The 19,027-nt window shown below is 41.6% G+C and overlaps 1 protein-coding gene and 1 long non-coding RNA gene across 15 annotated transcripts in view; one reads left to right on the forward strand and one right to left on the reverse strand.

Annotated features, from left to right (window-relative positions):
* Positions 1 to 19,027, forward strand: part of STARD13 (StAR related lipid transfer domain containing 13) — a 332,321-nt gene that overhangs the window by 290,020 nt on the left and 23,274 nt on the right. For all 13 annotated transcript variants that reach the window (XR_016462786.1, XM_090133176.1, XM_090133167.1 and 10 more), the window contains 4 exons: positions 2,334 to 2,405; positions 4,434 to 4,515; positions 12,070 to 12,133; positions 17,557 to 18,929. Coding sequence is in view for 12 of the 13 variants with exons in the window: in XM_090133176.1 (XP_089989302.1) it covers positions 2,334 to 2,405; positions 4,434 to 4,515; positions 12,070 to 12,133; positions 17,557 to 18,929 (1,591 nt within the window). In the remaining variant the exon portion in view is untranslated. The remainder of the gene's footprint in view (positions 1 to 2,333; positions 2,406 to 4,433; positions 4,516 to 12,069; positions 12,134 to 17,556; positions 18,930 to 19,027) is intronic.
* Positions 12,144 to 14,727, reverse strand: LOC116244140 (uncharacterized). Of its 2 annotated transcripts, XR_016462806.1 has the most exons (3): positions 14,511 to 14,697; positions 13,480 to 13,650; positions 12,144 to 13,099 (listed from the first exon to the last, which is right to left on the reverse strand). It is a non-coding gene; the product is annotated as an uncharacterized LOC116244140 (long non-coding RNA). The 2 variants fall into 2 exon arrangements; XR_004170115.2 differs by lacking the exon at positions 12,144 to 13,099 and having other exon boundaries at positions 13,539 to 13,650; positions 14,511 to 14,727.

A 19,027-nucleotide genomic window follows, 5' to 3' on the forward strand; every position in this document is an offset into this window, starting at 1 on the left:
GTTAGTTGTGCTTCTAGATGAAGCTAGACTGTACGTACAGCTGTTATGAGTTGTAAAATACATTTTGAAATGGGATTGATTCATCTGTGTTTCACGAGATTGAATTAAGCAAAAAAAAAAAAAAGTATAAAGCCTTGTCTTTTCTCCAGGCATTTAATAAAAATATTCAGCCTCACTGGAACATAATAGAGATGTGCTTTCAGAACACAGATGTGCAGTAGTGAGAGCCACGTTTTATGTAAGCTGCTCATTCTTTTGTGCAGTATTAAGAACTGAATGTACTTTCATGCTCCGTTTTTTGGCCTTGACATGAGCTAATGTCAAAGCAAATGAAGACCTGGTGGCAAATCCTATTCAGCAGTGCTAATGATTGTGGCCATTGCAGAGCTGTTCTTGGCTGTCTAATCATCTTTGGGAAATTGGGCTTTTGATAAGTAGACCTTGTATTCTGAATTTTTATTTCTTCAGCAAAATTTACTGGTGTGACTCAGTGTATGAAGGATCACTAAAAGGTGTGTGGGTCACACACTGCAGAGTTTATTCAAAGCTAGTTTTATGGTGAGCTTCAGTGGGTAAAGTCATTAGGAGGATTTGAACAAGACTGCATAGGGAAAAATTTGTGTCAGCATCTCCTATCTATAAAAGTGCATTTTAGTACAAAACAGATTTATGACTGGGATATTTTTGCATGCAAGGCAGAACATGCAAAAGAGCAACTGCACCTGATTTTATTTTTCTAGTTCCATTGCTTGTTTTATATTTAGGGTTTCATATTATGACTGCCTAGATTTTACAGCTCCAAATGTGCCAAAACTTGTCTGATTAATTCAGATTGAATAATAAGCAAAATAAATGTCTACTTTCTTCAACACCTGAACACTCATTCCATTCCTTAGCTGAAATACATCTAGTTTTTTGCAAAAATAAGAGATACAGGTACATTTTGACTTTGATTTTGTAAAGCATAACCAGTTACATGGTAATTATTGGTCTAGATCTGAGCAGCAAGGAAGTGTTGTGCAGATTTCACTGGCAATCTATGTGGATCTGGGTGTTCCTCTGTTTTTAGTTCTCGGTAAAAATTAAGTGAACATATCAATATAAATGGGTTATCACAGAGGTCGGGAAATATCCATGTCTTGAGCATGGTTTTCTTCCATTCCACCATACTCAGCTATCCCTGTTGTCAGCTCCAAACCGAGGGACAGATCTCTTGTCCAACTGGCCATTCCTCTTCCAAGAAGCTGGCTTACATCATAGAATCATAGAATTATAGAATCATTAAGGTTGGAAAAGATCTCTAAGATCATCAAGTCCAACCATCAGCCCATCCTTACCATGCCCACTAAACCATGTCCCTCTGTGTCACATCTACACATTTCTTGGACACTTCCAGGAACAGTGACTCCACCACTTCCCTGGGTGCCTGTTCCAATGCCTTACCAATGAAAGCTGTTTGAAAGTGAAAAGTTAGTCCAGAGCAAGCTGTGTCTGTGCTTCAGGGAGAAAATAAGACAAATTGATTCATCTCCACGCTGCTTAGAGCTAGCCTTCTCAAGAGAAGATTTGTCTTGAAGAGAGATAACTGAAGCAGTCCCAAATAGGCTTGGAAGTGGACTAAAATGAAAGAAGAGTGAGTGCTCTGGGTGCAGTGCTGGAAGCTGCTGCCTGTCATGGTCTTTATTTCATCTGGCTGCACAGGCATACCTGCAGCTAGCAGTTTATTCTTCCCATGTTAACAGCCACAAGAGGAAAGCAGTTTAAGTGATCTATCCCACCTATTGTAGACAGCACTTCAAAGTGAAATGAATCACCCTTCAGAAGTAACTGTCTATTGACTGTGGAGGGATTCAGTGTAATTGAGTTCAGATGGCTATAGCTAGGCAGGTGCATTCCACCTGTAGCATTAGACCTGTCCAAAGCTTTTCCTGGCTTCTTCGTGAGAAGTGTCAGAGGAGAAAACCTGGAGCATGTTCCCTATCATTTCGTTTCCACCTGGCTTCATCTTCACCTCTTCCCAGCAGTTTGTCCATAGGGGAGAATAGGACCCAGGGCCACAGGCCTGGCAAGCAGCTCTCCTTCCCTGTGGTGATTAAAACTTCAGTGTCCTTGTTTCATGCACCAAGCAGCTGTGCAAACCCTGGAGACCTACGGAGGCAGGTGGATTTCTTTGATGGGTTCTATTTTCTGATGCCATGAAAAAATACTTCTGAGTAATAACAATTCTTTTAAGCAGGGAGCATCTATTACCAAATCTCATTGCTATCTCCTTGTAATTAAAGAACTTCTAATGCAGAATAACAAAGTGTGGACTCTTTTCTCTTTCTCCTCAGAAATCGAAGCAAAGGAAGCGTGTGACTGGTTACGTGCAGCTGGATTCCCCCAGTATGCTCAGTTCTATGAGAGTAAGTAAGTTTTGCTCCTGTTTGTGCAGAAGTGAAAGCTCAGTGGGTCCTTTCCAGGAGAGCTTGCAGTCAGCCAGCTCTGCATTTGAGTGAGTTATTGCTATGGCTGGCTGCTTCACAAAGCCTCATCTGCTGGAGTTTCATGAATGCCTAAAGAAAAGTAAGATTCCTGCCCCCAAGGCCATGGAAAAAAAAAAAACGGGGGGATACAGCTTGTGTAAACCTTGAAGGTTAACAGAAAAAAAAAAAAGGTACAAAAAATCAAAATAAATACGTCTCTTTTTTTTTCTTTAATTATTATTCAAGACTTTTTAAACCTTCAGAAATAAGATTACAAATATTAATGTTTTTGAAAATTTCAATTTTACTGAAAAAAAAAAAAAGATTGAAAACTCTGCAGGGTTACCAGAAGCGAATTACTTGAGCTGTGTTTCAAATTTCACCTCACTGTAAAGCAGAAAGCAAAAATACAGCAGGGCTAACTCAGTGCAAATGGCTGCGTCCCCTCCTGAATGCTCCTGTGGTGGGTGGATGACACCGTTGTGATCAGAATGTGTCATCCTGGAGGACAGGGCAAGTGTTTATGCTGTTGCTGCACTCAGAGCAGTTTAGGGAGTGGGAATGTTTCTTTTCTGCTCTCCATAGCTCAGTGCTGACAGGGGAACTGCAGCTGATCCTCATTTTTTCCAAACTGCCTATTCTGCTCTTGCCAGAGACCAGGAGCCAGCTCAGGCCCACTCAGGCCTATTAGCCAAAGTGCAGCTCTGCCAAGCACTGCTGGACACTATCCAGGGTCAGCTTGGGTCTGGAGGCAGCACAGCTCCTTGCACAGAGCCAAGGAGCCTCGTGGGTCAAAGCCAGCTCTGCAGGGCTGGAAGTGGTGGGGAGCGCGGTGCCAAGGACACCTTTGTGGCTCCTAACAGCCCGCTGAGGGCCTGCTGGTGCCAGTGGGCCTCACAGGTGCACTGGGTAGAGCCAGAGTCTGCACAGAGATGCTCAGATAGCTCAGCAGGAGCCAGGTGGCCTCTCTTAAATCCATCAAGGAAGTAGGACTAATAAACCTGTCACCTAGAGGTGACATAGATGTCTATCTACTTCAGTCCCTCTGTGCCCAGCAGTGCCTTTTGTGTCTGCATTACAGAGTATCTCACTTCCCCTCTCCCCCAGAGAAAGGAGAGTCCAGTGCCTGCTGAATTCACAGGGGCGTTCCATCCAAAATGCAACCCATGCTGGGCTCCCACAGTCCCTCTTAAAACCAGTATGCACTCTAGACAGGCGGCCTCTCTGAAAACAAGGTCATTTTTCCAGGCATCTATTATATAAATGTTAAGCACTAGTGTCTGAAAATGCTGGCTGCAGTCCCTGTGTCTCAGCTTCCCGCTGCGGTGCCTAAACATGGCAGGGCGATCTGGAGTGCAGCCATCGTGCTGGAGACCATCCCACTGTTGTGGAGCCCACTAATGTGTTGCAGCCATGTCACTTTTCATTACAAATATCAGTTTCCAGAACACTAGTCTGGCTTTTTGGCTCATATTGGGGGTTATAATTCAGTTCATTTTTTCATCTCTGTTATGTGAGTAGCCCTTAGTCTGAAATTGTTGTTGTTGGGAGTTGTATTAAAAACAAAAAGCTCAAAATGTTCCTGTTTCATGGGAAAAGTCTATCCAGCAATTCATTAAGTTGCTCTGATGGGGACGAAGAACCTTATTGCTCGTGTTGGATAATGAAAGCATGTTGGTAATTTTCTGATCTCATTTGTTTGTGTTAGGCACCAGCTAACAATTTAATATCTTATTAAAGCCAAAGTGAAATAATGTTACTGTCTCTTTTGTGCACAGGATGCTCAGCTATGCATTTAAGAGAAAAAAATAATAAAGTAACTGATACAGCTGGAAGGGAACCAGAGCTGAGTGCAGTTAGTCTTACTGTATTTCAGCAAGCAAGTACATGCAAAGCATTTTTGTTGTAGACAATTTATTTTAATTTAAATAGCAAGCAGTCGTCTTAATATTGTGTCTCCTTTTATAGACTCCCAGTTTCCAATTGACATTGCTGCAGTAAAGAAAGATCATGATTTTCTTGACAAGGACCTTGTAGAACCTCTTTGCAGGTAAATAACACCTAAAGTTTCTTTTGTGATAATTTAAAAACATAAGCTCATAAGGTTTGTTGCTTTTTGCATAGTAGCCTAGCACAAGAGTCATAGTGTCACAGAATTATTAAGGTTGGAGAAGACACAAGATTTGAGAAGGACTCAAATCCAGTGGATTTGAAACCCCTTCATTTTTAACAAAGAACCAGCAGTAATGAGGAAATTCTGAGTAAGTGAAGGAGTCATGTTTGAGTTGCACATGAACAACTCTGAGTCCAAGCACATCTGAAAAGATAGAATCTCATTGCACAGAATTCTGCAAGTGCTTTCTCTGGCAGCAGTCATGACTTTCATGTTGTTGTGATTCCCTTGGTACTCTCCTTTTGGCATCACCAACAGAATTAGAACCAGAACCCCAGCACTGCAGCTACTATAACTACTCATTGGTCTGCCCTTCCCAGAGGCTTGTGTTTGCTCTTATTCTAGCTTTTTGTACTCTGCCTGTGATGAATATACTGTATTGCTTTGCACCAGTATGGCCCCCCAGGACTTAAGAAGCAACAATTCTGTGGTAGTTCTGCAAAATCTCATTACGGAGACAATGTTTCCTCCTGATTTCTCCTATTCTCTTCTCAAACTAGTTTTTTTTCCTCTCCACTTCAGTAAGGACAAAGGAGCATCTGGCCCCTAAGCAAACAGGCTTTATTACATGTTATGAAAACTTGCACAACTCTAGCATCAAAATATTGAGCAAAACTCTATTTGCCCTTCTGCAACTGTGGCTAAAGTCATCAGAGAGTACACCTACACTGTTCCATGGCACACTGCTCTTTGCTTGCAGGCATTAATGAGGATGTGACAGAGGCCTCAGAAAGGATTTCCTACAATGATAGCAAATAGGGCTGGAAGACAGTTAACCTAGCCCCTCTTTCCAGGCCAGGAGATGCTATCCTTCCTGGAGGATCCATGACATTCTTGTGCATACCTGTCAGAACGCTTTCCCAAAACTCCCTTGCTGCAAATTACTTCCCAATTTGTGTTTTACGGATATGGGGAACAGAATATTCACTTTATCTCTGTAGTAACCTCTATGTTTAAGAAATCTGCAGGAAAAAAAAAATCTGGATCCTTCAGTAATTGCTCTTATGAATGCCTGCAAGCTTGATTAATTGCTGTTCTGTATGACCTAGTGGGAAGGATTTCTGTACCCACGCCTATGAAACTTTCTTCCCACACATACATATATCCCACTGTTTTAATCTGGCACCCCAATGCTGTAGTCCAAGGAGTAAGAAGTGGTAGGAGGTGGAAGTCTCTTCCACCTATTCTTTCCCACAAAATTGAAGCACCATCCAAAATTGGGAGTATGATCTCAGTCCCTGTCCCATTGTCATGAGAGCAAAAAGTGAGTGGCTGTCGTAGCTCTAGGACTCTCCCCAGCCATTCTTTTGTAAAGTACTTAGCAATAGTGGTACTTCAGTTATGATGAAAAGCATCCAAGACCTATTCAGCTAAGTGCTAACAGCTCACCTTTTGCTCTTTCAGACTGTAGACTCACATATACACCTAAATGGTTACCCTAGATTTACATTTATGATGATTTCTTTGTGAGTAGAACACAAGCTAGAAATTGGTGTTTGGTTTTTTTTCTCTCTTTTATTGAAATATGAGATTTTAAAAAATAAACAAGAGATTTACTAATAAAGATAGTACTTAATATTTGCCTAAATTAAATGATATTGCAAAGACCTTATGCAGTGCATAAGCCTTTCCAAAGTCTTTTGAAATTGTTTTATTGAAAAATAAAGGTTTTAGTGACTATCTAGTAACTTCTGTAATAAATTTATTCAGAAGATAACATTCTTTGGCTTTAATTTTTGTTGAATGTTTTTAAACAGTTTGTAGTTTAGAAGGAAATGATACTTTGTGTATGGGCCAGGCATAAAGAGAAGCATTATAGATAGGCTGTATAGATGGGAGAGTCATGTTTTCAGTTTGCAGACTTCTAATTTGCAGTAATTCAGCAGCACTAAACCTTTGGCTGAGAGTGACCGACCCATAAAAAGCAGCTGTGCCAAATGTCAAGTTTCTGGTTCACCAGGAAGAGTAAATAGTGTCAGCCTCTCCCCCTGCTACAAGCTGTGTTACTGTATTAGCAACCAAACCAAGGTCTTCCAAGTTTTCCAGCACTCTGTAACTCCTCACAGCTCAGCTGACCACAGTGGTCAGTGTTCTACCCTTGCTTTGTTCCGTGATGACGTTAGCACAAGGTGAATGCCAATATATCCATCATTCAAGAGCTGTGGGCTGTGACATGCTTTTCTAAAACAGAAAGCTAAGAAAAGGTTGGTTGTTATTTCTGTGGATACAGATTACCAGGTTGGGTGCCAAACTTCCATTCTTCTTACACCCAAAACTCCCACTGCCTTCAAAGCGGTGCATGGCCTTTGCACTGACTAATAGTGCATTCAGGCCATGCTAGTAAACAAAGTAGGGTACTCGTTTTTATTGAGAGGATAATTTTAAACACTGAATTTTGCTGCTCTTCTGGATTGAAATCAGATTCTTCACCTCATTATAATCAGTTTTCTATGACATTCAATATACAAGACAGTAAGAGGCACAAATGCAGAGGAACATTTTTGACAGCAGCTGGTAGTACTTTAGTCAGAAAGCCTGTAACTCCCTGCTGCAAAAGATTTCTGTGACCTTTTTGAGATATTCTAACACTCCTGCTGCTTACAATATCATTTGAAAATTTGGCAGAGCAAAGCCCAAATTGGAGCCTTTTGGGTTAGAGGCGTATCTTTTTTGCTATCAAGAGATTCCATTCAGATTTTATTGAGTAACGAACAATAGAAAATTGCCATGCAATCTGCAGGCAAGTGCTGTCAGCCCGCCAAAATAATAATTGGGCATGAAAATTTTATAGCTGGATCTCTGTGTCATTTCCAAAATAGCAGCAACAAACTCTGCTCTGGGAACTTTTGTGGCCACTGTGATAAGAGGGTGAGAAGGAAAAGCCAAACCATGTTGTACGTTTTGTATTCATATAAATACAGTGAGTGGGAATGTAAAGAACAAGTATGAAATACAGGTCTGATACAAGAGCCCTAAATAAGGCTCTTTAAATTTGAACTGTGCCAAACAACCAGCAGCCTCCTTTTCCTTAGTCCATGTCTCTTTGATTGTTAGCAATCCAGAAGTCACTGTATATGGTATAGCATACTATAGCATTTGAAATGGTGATGTATAGTTAGCACTATCTGCTGAGTTAAAATTGCAGTGCGTGCTGTTAGGAAGTAAGCCAGGCTCTCCAGATGCACCATGGAAAGTCCTGCTTTAATTTTAGTAGAATGTCTCCTGTTGATCTCAAGGAGAGTTGTTTTGCTTTGCGCGAGCCTGCAGAAGTGATAGGACTAGAAAGCAGCATATTCTCTTCATGTGCAAAACTAGTGGAGTAGGGATGTGCCAGTGCAAGCTTTCCCAACAGAACTCATGTAGTACTGGGAAGGCCTTTATTCAGCATTCAGTTTTCAGCACAGCCCCACATAAGGAGTCATATGTCCTCTTCCCAAATTCCATCATATCAGAAGAAGCCAGCTAGGGGCATTTGTATGCAGCACCTAAGCATGGCTAGGAATAATAATAAAACAAAGAAATAGTGTAGGATTATTTCTCTCAGAGATGAGTTCAGAGAACTATAAAATGCGTTTGCTTGGTCATGATCCATAACAAAGGACTTTTGCAGAGGTAGGAGATTCTGCAGCCAAGGTTGCAGTTCATACCAGCCCTCCCCACCCCACTGGATGTGGTACCCTGTGCTGCCCTCCTCACTAAAATGTTGCATGCAGCTGCTGAATAGGAATTCATGGAACTCCATGTTGCTTCAGAACTGACTTTCTATTATCTAGATGGCTTTTCAAGCAGGGCAACACTTTACCCATGAGGTTTTCCAGATAATCTTTGCTACAAGATTGTATTTATTTGTAAGTGCTGCTTGGTGCTATACAGTATGCAAAATGCAGACATTTTCTTCAGCTGATCAACTTCCATCAGGTGGGTTAAGAAGCACAGCACTGGGGGTGGGATTCAGAGCCCTGAATAACTGTGTCTACTCCACTTCAGATCTGCTAAGAACTTAGACTTCTCCATGGGCTGGCTTGACCAAGAGCACCTGCAGCACCTGAAGGCCAGGCTTGATAATTCTGGGGATCTAAAATAGCATTAGACCATTGTTTGGGCACCTGAATAATTCCTTGTATGTTTAAGCATTGTATGAAGGAACACTTTTCAATGTAGGGATGATGTTTCACCATAGTGTTCACCTGTGATGACCTGAAGAAGAAATAATATTAGCAGGGAAGTACTTACTATAGTGAATGTTTTCCAAGCTTTTTCTGAACGCTGCAGAGCGCTCCAAGCAAGTATTCAAATGCATCCTAGATGATTTGTTTTCTGTATAGTCACCTCTCCTGTGTTTATTTAATGTGATATTTGTGCCTTTTTTCAGTCCAGATTTTGTGTTTTGTTAGCAGGCATCCTTTTCCCATCTAGTGCCTCTCTCACTTCGGCTGGGACATTAATAGCAGCCTTTTGTAGCTAGAGACTTTTATTTTTTGGTTTTAGAAAGATTTGTTGAGGACTTGGCTGACAATCATCTAACAACTTTAAGCAGATCAGAAAAGCTTTCTTCCACTGCTGGCACATAATAGTGCATAAGAAGTTGGAACAGACTCGCTTTGATTGGAGTTGTTAGTAACAGGCAAGCTAACAAATCTGATCATTAGTTTTCTAATTTCACTGGCAAATCTTTCCATGGTATTGGAAGAGTCCCAGACAGCATGCCATTGTTTTGTAGATGCGTAAATTTAAAACCTAATGTTGAGCCCTTGGCTCCCATTAAGAAGTAGTTTTATTTTTGGTGGAGTGAGTTCCTTGTAAAAAAAAGCCAGATTAGAAAATGGCCAGGACAGTGCTGTAGCTTTCTAAGTGTTCATTTTGAGCACTGATACCGGCTTGAATAGAGCTGTCCTGTCAATTCTCTGCTGAGACTAATGCAGTTAGTAGGAAGGCAGTTGCTTTGGATGGTTTTGTTTGTTCAACCATGAGCTTTCTGCACCTTAAGAAGAAACCCTTTCATACAGAAATACCCTAACACTTTCTGCAAAGTGTTAAGCTGCTGGCTGTCACTTTCTTCTCACTCTGCTCCTAAAGTGCATTGCGTGCACTTGCGTGGTTTTAGATGACAAACAGCATCATACTGATTGAAAGAAGTGTTGGCTCCCACATGTGAAGTGTTTTCTTCTGCGTCTTCCAGAGAGGTGGTGAATGCCTCATCCCTGGATTCATTCAAGGTCAGGCTGGACTGCTCTGAGCAACCTGATATAGCTGTAGGTGACCCTGTTCATTGCAGGGAAGTTGGACCACATGGCTTTAAGGGTACCTTCCAGCTCAAATGACTCTGTGACAGAAACTCTGTGATAGGATTTCCCAGTCCGTGGTATGGCTACACTCTGGCTGATGCTGAGTCAGACAGGGTCCAGCAGACCCTGGTCTTCATCCCCAGTCTGTCAGACAGAGGAAAGAAACCCAACCCATAAGACCTAGGTGGAATCTCAGGACATCCCCAGGTCTCACTCACACTGACAGGAAACACAGACTGAGGGCATTGCAGTGTTCAAGTGAATCCAGGTGCCGCTGTAGAGACTTTTAGTGGTGCTTCTTGCAGTCTAGATGGCCTTATCCCATGGGCTTATCACTGCAGCAATTTGATTCAGATGTGTGGCCGCCAGGTTTGGTGTCCAGGCAGCACATCAAGCTTGTCTCTTCCAGCACAGGGCAGTTAATGCAGAGGCATGGGGACTGAGGTCTGAGCTTCTGGTTTACCTCTCAGAGAAAGCTGGCTCCACAGATAGAAAGTTGGGTTGGAGTCCATTGAATGTGTGTCTGTGTGTATTTGGAGTTGATATCCACACAAATTTATCATCACAAGCGCAGAAGCGCAGAACTCAGCTGGAGCCAGAGAAAATGCAACTTTGGGTTGTGAAATTCCATGTTTGGGCAAAAGATGAGTTTTGCAATTACAGATGTAACCCCTGAGGAGGAGTGTCTGTGGGCAGAAGGCTGAAGATAGTGTTACAAAGCCTGCAATTTATTACAAGAACATGACTACCATGCATGCAGGGCATGCTTGTGCATTCATTATACTCACATTAATGTGATGAGCATAGGGCTTTTCTGATATGGCATCAGGGTTTTATTGGCCTGAGGAGGAACATTTTATCTATAGATGAGCAGGTGGTACTTTGCAAGGGAATTTTTTTCTGGAACGTCTGCATTTGTTTAGCCAGTTCTTTACAAGCAGTGGCAGTTTGAAAGGACTTTTAATATTACAAGTGCCAGGGAAGAGAATACTAATGCCATAATGCTCTAGTGCTGAATGAGAGATTGTATCACTGATGTGATTTTTTTTTTCACATGTCCTTGTAACTTATCACACATATTTTAAATGCTATCAGTTCTGGAGATTTGCAGCCTCTTCCTGGGGTGCAGAAACAAGGGGCAGCTGTTGCTGCAAAGACTTAGGAGATACTAGCAGCCCACTGAAGTGTTTTGAGGGCACATGCCTCTCTCACTCTGCTCATATTTCAGCCCTAAATGAGGAAAATGTTTACAGTTTTATTTTTTAAACTCTGAGCCTCTGTTTCAAAAAGTAGATGATTTCATGAATCGGGAATTTTGGGTCTAAATAAAAATGAAGAAATTATGCTTAGCAGGGTAGGTTCACTACTGAAAGAGCATGTTTTCTGGTGCTCTGTCTCTGCACATCGACACACACTAACACATATTCACTTCCCATCATTATTAGATTGTCATTTCAACCCATTATTTTCCTGGAATAGCCATGGATTTAAAGAGCAGAGGTCTTGCAGAGATTCTGGTAACATCATTACGAACAACATGGTCAGAAATAACAAGAAATACTTAAAGACGTTAAATCTGTTTCCTTTGATGTGTGCTAACCTTTCTCTAAGACCCGTATGTTTAGGGAGGGAATATCAGCTGTGAAAGAAATATTTAATTGCTAAAAATTGTTTGTGTCTTTCTAAAAGCTGTACTAACTACCAAAAGTGAGGAACTGAATCCGAAACTGACTTTTTGTTTTGTCTTTCACGAGTGCTTTGAAATCTCCAAATCTCCGAATATTTACATGTAATCATTTGAGACCAGGTATGTTGTGTTCCTACAGAAAGCAATTTACCTCCCTATTCTCTTGTCATTTCTCCATACATCAGAGGTGTTTTATTCATGCCAGTTTCCTTTGTTAAGTGCTTAAGTGTCTATGAATTAAAAAGCAATATAGGAAAACTATCAAGGAATGTAAAGCTAGGACGCCCTTTTAACGCAGTGGTTTCGTAGCTTGGAATAATACGAACAGTATCGTTTTCTGAAGCCTGTTGTATGCAGTTAGCACTTTACAGGCAGATAAGAGAAAAGCTTTTGAACTTATGAAAAGTCGTGCCCTTTAGTCCAAGGCAGCTAATCTGTTGAATTTGCTTTCCTCTGTAGACGACTGAACACACTGAACAAGTGCGCCTCAATGAAACTCGATGTGAACTTCCAAAGAAAAAAGGTAAGGCAACTTCATGAAAAGTACTGGCTTTGCCTGGGCTTTCATGATAACAGCTCCCAAATTAGGTTTTTTAGTAAGCTCTTAAAAGTTAAGTGTATTTAACTCTGAACATGTGAGTCAGAAATATCTGAGAGTAGAACAGTTTGCTGAATCTTGAAAATACAATCAAAAAATGAAAAACTGAGATGAATACAGTGGGAACAATACCACGTTGTGTTAGAAGGGCACATGCAATACTTCAAACTTCACGTATCTGCAATTCAAGTTAGCGGGTGAAAAAATTGTACATTATACATTACTGGCTTGTTTGCCAGTGCCATGTGAGTACACAATGGAAAATGCTGCTATGGAAAAAAAGGAAACTCCTAGAACACAAACAATAGCTTTTCTTTATATCTTCTACCAACTTATTCCTAGTTAAGAATATGAAAATAAATCCTGTCTTCTTTACAGACTTCTATGTAACAATGGAATTATTTGAGCTTAAAGGGTTTCAGTGAGGAATGCAGGAGCTGCCTATTGATTTTGAGTATTTTGTAACATGCCCAGTGTTAACTCTTGAATGTTTGGCTTTCTAGTCAAAAATTCCCCCAGGCACATCATTAGTGTACAAAGATGGGAACTGGTGCTGAGAAATCTTGTACTATTTGTCTTTCTTAGGCTATTTGTCTAATTCTTTTTAAAGACTGCCTCCAAGAGCTGCATTTTTTTGTATTTTTGCAAATTTAATCTGTTCATACTCAGTTTATTGTTTGAGGGACATTGTACAAAGAATGGCTTCACTTTTTAGATATTCTGCCATCTGCTTTTGCCCATTTGTTCCCCTGTTCATGTAGCCTACTTAGCATGCATTTTGTCCACTCACAAAGCCACTGGGATTCTGTCTTTTCACTGCCTCGGTGCTGATGGATTTTTCTTGTTTTTGCTAAATGCCAACACTTCCCACACGAAACACTCACCTCACACCTACAGGAGGAACAGTAAACTCTCTTGGCTGTAGGATCAGTTTATGGTTTGGGGAGCAAGAGGTTTGGGGGCAGATAGGTAATATAGCAAGAAGTTCAGGTTGATCAGCAAAAGCCAACTCAAATCAACTCAAGTTGACCTGCTTGGAGCAGTTTCAGATCTATATGCATACGCACACGTACTTGTTTTCAAGCAAAGATATTGGAGCTGACAGAATTACAGAAAGCAGCATATAGGTGAATGCCAATTGTCCTATGGAAATTTTGTTTAGATGTTATTTCTTGTCTTTCTTTTGGCTTTGCTGTGAGGTTTGTATGTTTGCTTGCTTGCTTTGTTATGTGTCTAACTGTGTTAAAAATGGAGGATTTTTTTGTTATTACCATTTTTGTTAAATTTTGCTGCCAATCCTTCCTCTTCTGAATGGATTGAAACTCTCAGCTGCTTTCCTGGCAGATGACCATTATTTTGCTGTGAAGATGAGGCTGCCCTGCTGGTACCACTTCAGTTTATCAGCTAGGTAATAATGCCAGGGAGAAGCGGAGCACAGATGCCTGTGGAGAAAGAGGGGACAAAAGAAATTTGGGCTGGCAGACAATGATCAAGTGAAAGTAGGAGAGAATGTAGGGGAAAGGAGATAAAGAAAGGACTACCGACAAAAGAAAATGTAAATGCAAGTATAAAAGCTGAAAGTTGGGTCTGGAATTAAAGATTGAATCAAGTAAACTTTTTTTGTTTTTGTAGTAGCTACTGTCTTTCCTTATAGACTTTATGGTGATCTGAACAATGAAATGCAAAATCAGCTTGCTTTGGAGGTTCAGCATAACAGGTTTGCACAGGATTAGAGCAGCTGCTTGAGCAATCCACCCAAGTACAGCCAAGCAAGCTGCCAGAGGAGGTGACTGTGGAAGCCAGTGAGGGTGAGCGTTCCCCACCACCTGCTTCATGCTAGGAGGTGCACTCACGCCTCGGGCTTCTCTCTTCCTGTTGGCTTCATCAATATGCACGTGGAAACCCTCATATATGTGTTACAAGTATGTCTGTAAGCGATTTGGACAGGCAGAGATTAGCTTTTGGATTAACTGCCTTCTGCAGCTGTCGATTTATGAGAATTCCTGCCCCCAGCTGGAAAAATGTGGCAAAAATCCACTGCAAATAAACCTACTTTTTGCCTTTTGTTAGCATCCCTCTGTATCTGAGGAAAGTACACCCTCAGTCAAGCACCCGTACCATTTTAAATCAGCTGTGACAAATCAGTGAGCCAAAAACTCTTTCTCTTTGGCAAATGTTATCAGTCTCTGCTCAAGAAACTTGCCCTTTCTCGTCTTCCCAAGCATAGTGGTATTAAATTGGCTTTTGAATGTGCTCCAAAGCTGTGCACTTGATTTTGACCTAGGTCAGAAGAAATACACACTCAGTGCTCCAAGATGTGTGCTCCTCCATGTGAAATGTGCCTTTCAGACTGTCCCCATAGCTGGTGACACGTCAGCTGGCAAAGTGCTCCCCGCATTTTTGGGGGACTGTCTCATTTGTCAGGGTGCTCTGATGTATAACAAGAACACTGGGTCATTCAGGATGTTTGTGGGTTCCAGAATTTCTACTAATTCCATCAGAAGAAAAAGCACATTATGTCACAGGACACACAGTGCAGCCGAATTTGGAGTGAGTCACCATGGTAGCATTTCAGTGTCCTGATAATTCATTTGTCTGATTTGTCTTCCGATGGAACACAACCATGTTTCATTACCAATTCAAACACTACATTAAATCTTTTTTTTTTGTCTTCTCAACAGCAAGCATCCTCTGTATTTTCTGACTGGTTCTTGGGCAGAATGTAATCCTCTCTTTGCTGTTGTTAGTTGCAAAACTTGTTTACTGCCAATGTCCATTTGGGCTCATCTCTCTCTATAAAAAAAAATTATTTTCCTCTAAAAATTATTTAAAGTACATTCACCACCAAATTTCTGTCTTCTCCTGCTCTGTGCACTCCTCTTGTTGTTTTTCACAATGCCTCCACCACTTGGGCTAGCTTAATCAACTCCAGCTTGTAAAAAAATACAGGCCGAGCCCTGTGAGGTCATGCAGTAATGTCAGGGCAGCCACAGGGATTTGTGCCAGCCAAGAATCTTCTTTAAGGTCCCTTTTGTTTATTGGAATGTATAATAAATAAAAATATATCTTTTTATTCCATTGATTAGTGCCATCAACACTTCAGCAGCGATGTGCTTTGTAGATATAATTACCAGTAAATATTTTCAAGTATGTACCCCTGTGGTTTCTAAAATATCCACTTTGTGGCACTATGAAGGCCGCAATAGATGGATTTTTAAGTGCCTCAGTCTGTGCAGTCAACCACTCTGTATATGCTTACAGCAAACTGCCAAGCTGAGACAAAGGTAGAACTGGCTCGTATTCCATTTCTTCCCCACAGACAAAACAGCCGAAGTAGCATTAGCCTTCTCTAGTCCCTTTCCTGCTGCATCACTTGCTTAATTTTTCTCTCTAGCTAGCAGCAGAACTAAAATATCCATTCATTCCCACACACTAACACCAGCTGCAGGAGTTGTGTGTCTTGACATTAACAGACAGAACAGGAATGACTAACGCCAAATTTCATAGCTACATTTTGTAGTTTGTACGTGATCTAAAACATCTGGCTGACTTGAAGTGATAAACCAGGAAGAACTTATGGCAACAAGGAGACCTGACACATTGCTGATCCCAAACTCCATCTCTTGAAGCTTCATATTATTTAAGGTTTAGAGGTTCTGATAAAATTTGTTTTACATTTTTCAATTAGACCAGCCAGTCAGATGGGAGATAACTTCACCATCAAAACTTCACTGAAAATTACTTCTAATCATAGACTTTTAAAATGAGTTGTTTTCCATTCCCAAAATAATCTTTCTGGTTTAACACCTTGTTTTGGTCTGACAGCCTGTCATATTTTACTGCCTTCTGCCTGCTTCCAAGAATGTGAAGAGCTGTGTGGATGCCATGTAGGTGAAGTTAGTTTGTTCTGCTGTAAAACAAATGTACAAGAGTAATGCAGTATAAATCTGGTTGAAAGTCAAGGAAAGGATACTAATTAGCAGCTGGGGCTTCACATCCTGTGAGTGCAGCAAGTTCAAAGCTGTGTGCTTCATGCTGAAGATGTGTCTTTTTTGTTTGGGCAAGCAGACAAGAGAAATGTCATAGGGAGAACTTTTTTATCCAATTTTTTTCAAGGTACATGTTGTCTGCAGTTTATATTAGCTCCTGGAGCTGCCGAAGCGTAAGCACAATACTGTATGTCTGAGACTGAGGGTTCACCTCAGCAGTGGGCACTGCACCATCTAGGACTGAGCATTGCTGCTCCTCTTCATAGAATCATAGAATGTCCTGGGTTGAAAAGGACCACAATGTTCATCTAGTTCCAAAACCCCTGCTATGTGCAGGGTTGCCGACCAGCAGACCAGGCTGCCCAGAGCCACATCCAGCCTGGCCTTGAATGCCTCCAGGGATGGGGCATCCACAGCCTCCTTGGGCAACCTGTTCCAGTGCGTCACCACCCTCTGTGTGAAAAACTTCCTCCTAATATCCAACCCAAACCTCCCCTGTCTCAGTTTAAAACCATTCGCCCTTGTTCCTATCACAATCCACCCTCCTAAACAGCCATTCCCCCTCCTGTTTATATGTTCCCTTCAAGTACTGGAAGACCACTATGAGGTCTCCCCGCAGCCTTCTCTTCTCCAAGCTAAACAGTCCCAGTTCCCTCAACCTTTCCTCGTAGGAGAGGTGCTCCAGCCCTCTGATCGTGCTGCCTCTTCCCCACACCTGCCCTCAGGCATACTTTGAGCAATGCCTCCAAAAGTTCTTTTTTTTTTTTTACTGTTGTTTTAAGCATTGCAGCTGTTTATCTGGAGATGTGTTTCTGAAGCATAAAGTTTGTTGAATTCACCTGCTCTGTGAAGATTATTGCTGCTCTTGCAAATGGTTACTTTGCTCTTTGCAAAACTAAGTGCAGCATTGGGTATTTTCTGTCTTGGGTATTTGAATGGCTCACCTTGCTGTGGTGCCCAGCTGCTGCCCAGTCTGTACTGCTGTGTATCTTAACACCATCCCTGCTTGGACCTTTAAAAACCTATTTTTTTTTTTTTTCTACAGTCACTATGAGCATCAATCCTATACAGTGTAGGGCCTAGGCAAATCACCCTAAAGCCAAGAGACATTGATAGGACTTATAAGTTCCCTAACAAAGAGAAGGCTTTTATTACGTACTTGTTAAGATACACACTGCAGTATTTACAGTTAAATCAAAGAGGCTGTTATGAAGGGGCTGATGGCTGATCTTTCATAAGACTCAGTTCAAGGAGACCTTGCAAGCTGTTGCTAACATGAATCAGCAGTCACATTAATTAAAAAAAAAAAGAAAAAGAAAAAACACCTGCTTTTAATGTATGACACTTGCTGTTTTCTAGAGTGAAGATTCAGATGAAGAAGACCTCTGTGCTATCAGTAATAAATGGACTTTCCAAAGAACAAGCAGACGATGGTCTCGAGTGGACGACATTGATGCTTTACTTCACCAGTCAGACAGACATGGATCTTCTGGGGATATTAAAATGAAAAATACAACAAGCAGTGAGAGTGTCCTTACAGATCTGAGCGAACCTGAGGTCTCATCTGTTCACAGTGAGAGCAGTGGGGGAAGCGACAACAGGAGCCCGTCCAGCATTAGCAGCATTGCCAGGGAGACCTGCAACTGCTCCGGCCAGCATGAGAGCACTCTGCTGCCAGACTTAATGGTGATAAGCACTGCTCTGTCCCCCAAGGACAACGTTAAGAATGAGAAACCAATGCGAACCAAAACAAAAACCTTTCTAAAGCGCATGGAGACACTGAAAGCAAAAGGTGTGCATGGAAAACTAAAAGGCTCAGGAAGAGCAGGTCCTTTAGAGATAAGCAGACCTGTTCTTCAGCGTGAGCCGAAATCCTTGAAGGACATGCACTGTGTACAGATAGTCAATGGGGATCTCCAAAACTTAGCACAAGATTCAGGCAAAAGAGGACTTTCCTTTTCTGCCAAATCCAGCAGTGAAAGCAGTCAGTCTGAAAACAGCAGCAGCGGGGTGAGCACACCATGTTTGAAGGAACGCAAATGTCATGAAGCGAACAAGAGAGGTGGGATGTACCTGGATGATCTGGATGTTCTGGCAGGAACAGCTTTAAGGCAAGTGGTGGATCAAAACCGCAAAAATGAATTTCATTCCCAAGAGAACTTGGTTGTGCATATTCCCAAGGACCACAAACCAGGGACCTTCCCAAAGGCACTTTCTATTGAAAGCCTCTCACCTACAGACAACAGTAATGGTGTAAACTGGAGGACAGGCAGCATCTCTTTGGGAAAACAGAACTGCTCTACTCCAAAAGAGGCTGGATTGATGGCTTGCTGTCCTAAGGAGAGCAGAATTAGTATTTATGACAATGTGCCTGGTTCCCACTTGTATGCTAGTACTGGAGACCTTCTGGATTTAGAAAAAGGTGAACTTTTTCCTCATTTAGATGACATTTTGCAACATGTCAATGGACTCCGGGATGTAGTAGATGGTTGGTCAAAAAATGTGTTGCCAAGTCTGCCAGTTGATGATGTGTCAGTCAGAGAATCTCCATCATTACCTTTCCAGTCAACCACACAGATTACACTTGATTTTGAAGGAAACTCTGTCTCTGATGGCCAGACCACACCAAGTGATATGGACAGAGATGGAACATCCCTGAATGAATCAGAGGCTACTGGTGTTAGGGAGAGGAGAGACTCTGGGGTCGGAGCATCTCTCACAAGGCCAAGCAGGTAGGTAGCAAGATTTGGTATGGAAATCCATCCTTTCTCTTTCATTAACAGTAAGACAAACTGTGAAATATGACAAATGAAACAGAAGCTCTCAGTTC

The sequence above is a fragment of the Phasianus colchicus genome, chromosome 1 (assembly GCF_987193195.1).
Source record: "Phasianus colchicus chromosome 1, bPhaCol1.hap1.1, whole genome shotgun sequence".
Taxonomy (NCBI): Eukaryota; Metazoa; Chordata; class Aves; order Galliformes; family Phasianidae; genus Phasianus; species Phasianus colchicus.